The 6000-nt window shown below is 47.0% G+C and overlaps 1 protein-coding gene across 1 annotated transcript in view; it reads left to right on the top strand.

Annotated features, from left to right (window-relative positions):
* Nucleotides 1-784: 784 nt before the first annotated feature.
* LRCH1 (leucine rich repeats and calponin homology domain containing 1) overlaps nucleotides 785-6000 on the top strand; it is a 251066-nt gene continuing 245850 nt past the window's right edge. The window contains exon 1 of the mRNA XM_036747909.1: nucleotides 785-1428. Within this exon, the coding sequence (XP_036603804.1) occupies nucleotides 1110-1428 (319 nt within the window). The 5' untranslated portion in view covers nucleotides 785-1109. The remainder of the gene's footprint in view (nucleotides 1429-6000) is intronic.

The following is a 6000-nucleotide window of genomic DNA, read 5'->3' as shown; positions in this document are numbered from 1 at the left end:
CACTTAATTCTCTCTCCCCACCCCACCCCCCATAGTATCTTTTCTTATACTCCACGTAAATTGTCATTTTGCAAACAAACAAAACAACCCTTCCTTCCCCTGTCTCTGTGTCTTCCAACAATTACTCTGCAAAAATCTCTTGTCTTCAAGCGCCCCCCATCCCCACCCCACCCCACCCCCGAAGTCCTCGGCTTTCTTACTCTTCCAAAACGGGACTGAGAGCCGACTGATGAGACAGTGGAAACCGATGTGTTAGAATGGCGGGTGGGGACCCCTTGTGTACAAAGCAATCTCTCAAACGGTGTTGAATTTGGCAAAACCCCTTCTTTGCTACGTTTGCATCCCATCTATGATCCAGCAATGACCCTGACCTTGGGGATTCCCAATGACAGAGGAAAAGGAAGCCCTGGGCAAAAGGGTCAGCCCCTCACCCGGGTGGGTGTGTGTGTGTGTGTGTGTGTGTGTGTGTGTGTGTGTTTGTGTGTGACTCCTTCCCCATCTCCAGGGTCTGTCCCCCTCGCCGGGCGCTGACTTCTCTTTGTTGAGGGTGCTTCTATCCCTTCCTACCGCTTTGGGGCTGGCACCTCGATCGCTGGGCGCAGTCAGTCCCTCTTTGCTCTCCACCCTCTTGCGGAGGCGGAGGCGGGGACAGCTAGCCCAACCCCTCCCCCCCGCCCCCCACTTGTCTAAAGTCGCGCCTCTTGCCCGCGGGGGCTGTGGGCATGCTCAGTGAACTGGCTGGGGCAAGTTGGACTTGCACGGGGAGGACGCCTTTGCCCTAACCGGGACTTGGGGCTGGATTGACAGCTTGGGGAAGAAGGAGGAGGAGGAAGAGAGGCCGGAGAGGAGGGAGCCCCAGCCGGAGACACATGCGCGCTACTGCAGCCTCCGCCGCCGCCGTCCTTTGCTTCTCAGGGAAAGGAAACCCCTAAGAATCAGGCAGTCGCGGCCGCCCATCCCCGCGCTCTCGCCCCATCCCCGCACAGTTGCCCGCCGGTCAGATCCCGTAGGGAAGGGCGCAGCCCGAGGCATCGTCTCGCCCTCCCCCAGGGGGCGCAGAGACCCCCCACCAGTGCGGAGGGGCGGGGTGGGGGGGCCAGGGGAGGAAGATGGCGACGCTGGGCAGCGAGCCCCAACCTTTCGCCCCTGCGCTCCCGGCTGCAGCCTTGCACCAACATCATCACCATCACCATCACCATCACCACCATCTTCAGCACCACGGCGGGGCCGGGGCAGTAGCTAGCGGCGGGGCAGGAGCCGGGGCGGGGGGCGGCGGGGGTGGCTACAACCTGCCTCTGAACCGGGGTCTGGAGCGGGCGCTCGAGGAGGCGGCCAACTCCGGGGGTCTCAACCTCAGCGCTCGAAAACTGAAGGAGTTTCCTAGGACCGTGGCCCTCGGACATGATCTCTCCGACACTGTGCAGGCAGGTGAGTACGCGGCTGCCACGCGTGAATGTGTATCGCCCCCTCCCATCTTACTGCGAGGCTGAAGGCCGGTGAGGGGTTGGGGTAGATTAACCTGTACACCCTCCAGTTGTGTGTATGTGTGCGTTGTGCAGGGAAGGGAGAAGGGCGGGGGCTTGGGGTTGTGCGGTTCACGGATCTCAAGTTTGCTCCACATCTTCCGGATGGGCCTGTCTCGGGTGCGCCGGGGAAAACCTAGGCGCGCCTCTGTCTGAGCTTGCGTGTGTGTGGTGTGTATGTGTGTATGTGTGTATGCCTGCGTGCTCGTGGGCGGGAGTGCTCTCCCACTTCCACATCCTGCCGCAGCTCTCCGTGCGCGGCAGCGTAGCCGGTGTCCGGGGAAGCAACTCGCAGGCACGTTTGTGTGGAAGTGTCGGGATTGGGTGTGCAAGTTTGCCCTGTGGGCCGGGTGGGTGTGAATCTGACACATGCCTTCGATCCACCGTTTCCTCCTCTCGGTTACTGTGCAGACAACCCTCCTTTCTGGATTCGGGTGTTGTTCATATCTATTGGCTGTGTGTTTGTGAATGAACAGGCGCCTGCGTTTTGCCCACGGGACCTAATTAGCTTAGGCTCTGGGTACACCGTGAAATCGTGTGTGCGTGTGTGTGTGTGTGTGTGTGTGTGTGTGTGTGTAAGCGTAAGCATTCTCCCTGCAATTGCAGCTTTGTGAGCATTTTGAGTGGTTTCTTGCACCCATCTCGGTATTATCACATCCTCCATTAGCCGGTTTATATTTAGGTTCCCGGAGATGTAGGGGTTGAATGAGGGATTCTTCCTGTTTTTGTTGAGGTGTGGAGGAAGCTGCCAGGGCTGTCTTGAATTGGAATAAACAGTCTGTTCTGCAGTGATTGGTTCTTTCCGAACTTTGCCTTCGTTAACTGTCCCTACAGTTTTGTGCATAAATGAAACCATTTAGTTGTCCTTAACCTGCCGTTTTCAGGGGCAATGGAAGTAACCTCACAAGAAAGTAATGAAAGTAGCCACTTCTTAATGTGAGCCCTGCAAGTTCCAACCCGTGCCAATGAACAGCCAGCCTTTTCAAGTTATGTCATGTGTTGACATATTTCTACAAAGTCTCTTTTTTTCTTTGCTAACTTAACAATACATAACACAGCTTAAAGAATATACACTGCATGGTGGGGTGGGACCCAGGACTGAGATCCTTACACAACTTAGTTTGTTTTGAACAGTAAAATTTTAGTTCCCTTACTTGGGTTTATTTCATGCCAAACCTTGCTCCTTCTCCAGGACCAAGGTTTTTAGTTCTTGGCTTGCTCCTTCAAGTGCTTCTTAGGTTGTCTTTTTTTTTTTTCTCAAAGGTTGAAGGTTCCTTGTCCGATTACAGGACTGGGCCTGATTTCTTTTCCACTCTGGAGAGAAAATACAAATTCCTCTTGTGGTTTAATAGTGGAGAAAGCAGCTTCAGCTTTTGGAAGACAGGGGCAGCCAGGGCCATTATATTTGAAGCAGACAGACCTTAAGAGGGTCAGAGAGTTCTGTAACTTGGATTTAGGAATACTCAGGGTCAAGTAAGAAGTTGGGGATTTCCAGATATGTGCTGGCCACAACTGGGTAGTCTCTTTTCTATGTTCTCACTTCTTTGCTACATCTTCTCAAGCAGAAGTAATTTCCAAAATTGATTGGATCATGAATAGCTTTTTTTTTTTTGGAAGGGCTGGTTTTAAGTAATTTTATCCCTTAGAGCATGTCATGTGTCTTAGGGTAGACTTAGGAATGTGCTTCATCAAGACACCATGAAATACAGAATTATATATGAGGCAGGGAAAAAAGGAGACAAGAAAAATTATAATATTGAGTTTTGAATTGTTTGTGTACCCTCTGAAATTTATTTGGTTAAATTATAACCTTGTTTTCCTCAAAATGGGAGAGTATTATGCTCACTTTTGAGATTTTCTTTCACTTTCTTTTAGTTTAATAATGTTTTTAAAGGTCAGAGATCACATCTTTTGGTTTCATTATATATCATCATGATCTAAAAGTTGTTTGATGTCTCAGTAATAAGTTGGAGACCTTGTTATTATTGGGACTCAGTATTTCCTATCCTCCCCTTCCCTTTTTTAATGTAATTTTAGTTGTGGGTTCCCTGGGTTAATCATAAGACTAAGAGCTGGAAATAGCAATAGAGACTATCTAGTCAAAATCCTTCTTTTTTACCAACGAGGAAACTCACAAAGGTATAAAGTGACTTGCTCAGTTCCCACAGGTGGCAGCCCTGGGATCGAAAACCAGGTCTTTTGACTCTAAATTCAGTGCCTTTTCTATAACAGGACACTTGTAATTAGCTCATTTGATGTTGTATAAATTCCAGATAATGACAATCTTCTGAAGTCCTTTTCCTTAAGCTAAAAATGGAATCTTAATGAAGAGTCGTTAGAGGGCAACTAAATAAGATGGAGAACTCTGTGTTGCCAGGGCTCTGATTTGGGATTTGAATACACGGATCTGCTGAAAGAGTTTCAGATATTGGAGATAAACCAGTCTTCAGAACATTTTTGCTTCCAGTCAAAAGCTGGTTTTAAAATACATGCATTCTCTCCTGAAGGTTTGCTTACTCAAATACTTTTTTGATATTTGGAAAAGCAGTAAGTAAAGCAAGAATTTAAATTGCCTCCAGACTGCTTAATGTTGACATTTCCCATCTACAAAGGTTAGTATCAGAGAACAAAAAGCATCAGTAGTAAAACATAAAGGAAGGAATGGTTTCCAACTAGTTCACTTTTAGTTTTCAAAATATGTCTCAGAAACTGAAATTTAAAGGTCTTCAAAGAACAGGAATGCAAAATTGTGAAAATCTTTCAGTCAATGAATAAGTATTTATTAATTGCCTGATATATACTAGACCCTGTTATAGGTCCTGGGAAAACAAAGTCAAAAGCCAAAACAGTCCTTGACCTCAAGGGGCTTCCAGTATGGCTGAGGAGACAACATGTATGTTTGTAGGTATATAAGTCTTTTGTATATGTATATGTATGTGTGTATACATATATAAGTGTGTATATAAAATATACATATACACATATACATATATATATATACCTATACACACACATATGCCCTATGCTTGGGCCCAGAAAATGCCTTGCTGTTAGGTAACCTTTGTAAAAGTAACTGCAGTAATGGTTAACCTATGTGAAAATCAGCAGCCCCAGATATTCAGAGAGGAAGCATGATCTAGTGGAGTGGAAAAGGTACTGGACCCTGAGATTTGGAACACCAGAGTTTTCATACCATTTTAACTAGTTTTGTGACCTTGGACAAGTCACTTGAAACCTATCTGGGTCTCATTTATCTCATATATGAAGATGTAATTAGACTCAGAGCTTATTTGCCCTTGTTTTAGACATCTAAAAATAAATGTTTAATTAAGTTGTTTTATTCTCTGGTTTCCAAACCCACAGCAAATTAGATGTGGGCTGCTACATGCAGGTACACAGACAGTGATTGATCAATAAGGGATAAGGCTGGAAAAACTATAAAATATCATTTTCTTTAAGAGTCAGGCAGGGTACACACCAACTTATGAGTTGCATCTTTGTATTACAGCGCTCTCAGTGTTTATGAATATGTTCAAAGTATTTTGTTCTTAAAGAAAAATTAAAAAATAAAATAAATTTTGGGTCCTTAAAGAGGTAAAATATGATTATCTCAGATGAGCCTAGGTGAAGCAGCAGGGTACCCTGAGGGAGAGATGGGAGGCAGTATGTTCCAAGCAAATCAAACCACTACCACAACCTTAACCACAATCTAACCTCAGACCCTGATGGAAACAGCCTGGGACTCTGTTCTCAAGAGCCTGGAGAATTAGCAATGTCCTCCACCCTCTCGACCTGTTTCCAGCCTAGCTCCTACTGTCATCATTGATTTATCCCAGTCATTGTGGAGAAGAGGCCCACCTTCTTTATTACTACCAGCAACAACTGTTAATCCAATGCCACATCAGGAGGATAAGCACAGGAGCCTTGGGAGTGGCAGAACTGCGCCGCGCCCCCCCCCCCCCCCCAACCCACCACCTGCCCTCCTTCTAGCCCAGCCCTCACAGCCATCATCTGCAGAAGTAGCTACTGGTAAGAAGGGCCAGCCATCCCCACCAGCTGCCACATACAGGGGCAGGCAGGTTGGCCTTATGTCTGTCCTGGAGGGAGAAACAGGAGGCAGCATGTGCTAGTCAAGTCAAGTCACCACCACTTTCTTGATCACCATATACCACCTCAGACTCTGATGGAGACAGTTCAGGAGTCTCTGAACTCAAGCGATAGGGGGATTGCAGTGCATTTAGCACGGTGTTTATCCTGGTAAGCAGCTCCTGGAGATGTGCCTGGCAACTGTTCTTGCAAGGGCTGTAGCCCCATCTTTTGAAGACTCGAAAGAAAATTTTTGTCACCAAAGTCCTTGGCACTATCAAATGGTTCAACAACAGAAACTGATGTGATTTTATAAGGGAATAATATTCAAGAAGAGGCATTGCCATCCACTTTACTACTATATCCTAAGGACTATGGGACCTTTCTATCT

The sequence above is a fragment of the Trichosurus vulpecula genome, chromosome 2, assembly GCF_011100635.1.
Source record: "Trichosurus vulpecula isolate mTriVul1 chromosome 2, mTriVul1.pri, whole genome shotgun sequence".
NCBI classification, from domain to species: domain Eukaryota; kingdom Metazoa; phylum Chordata; class Mammalia; order Diprotodontia; family Phalangeridae; genus Trichosurus; species Trichosurus vulpecula.
Note: the sequence above shows the minus strand (reverse complement) of the source record. Positions and strands in the feature narration are given on the sequence as shown.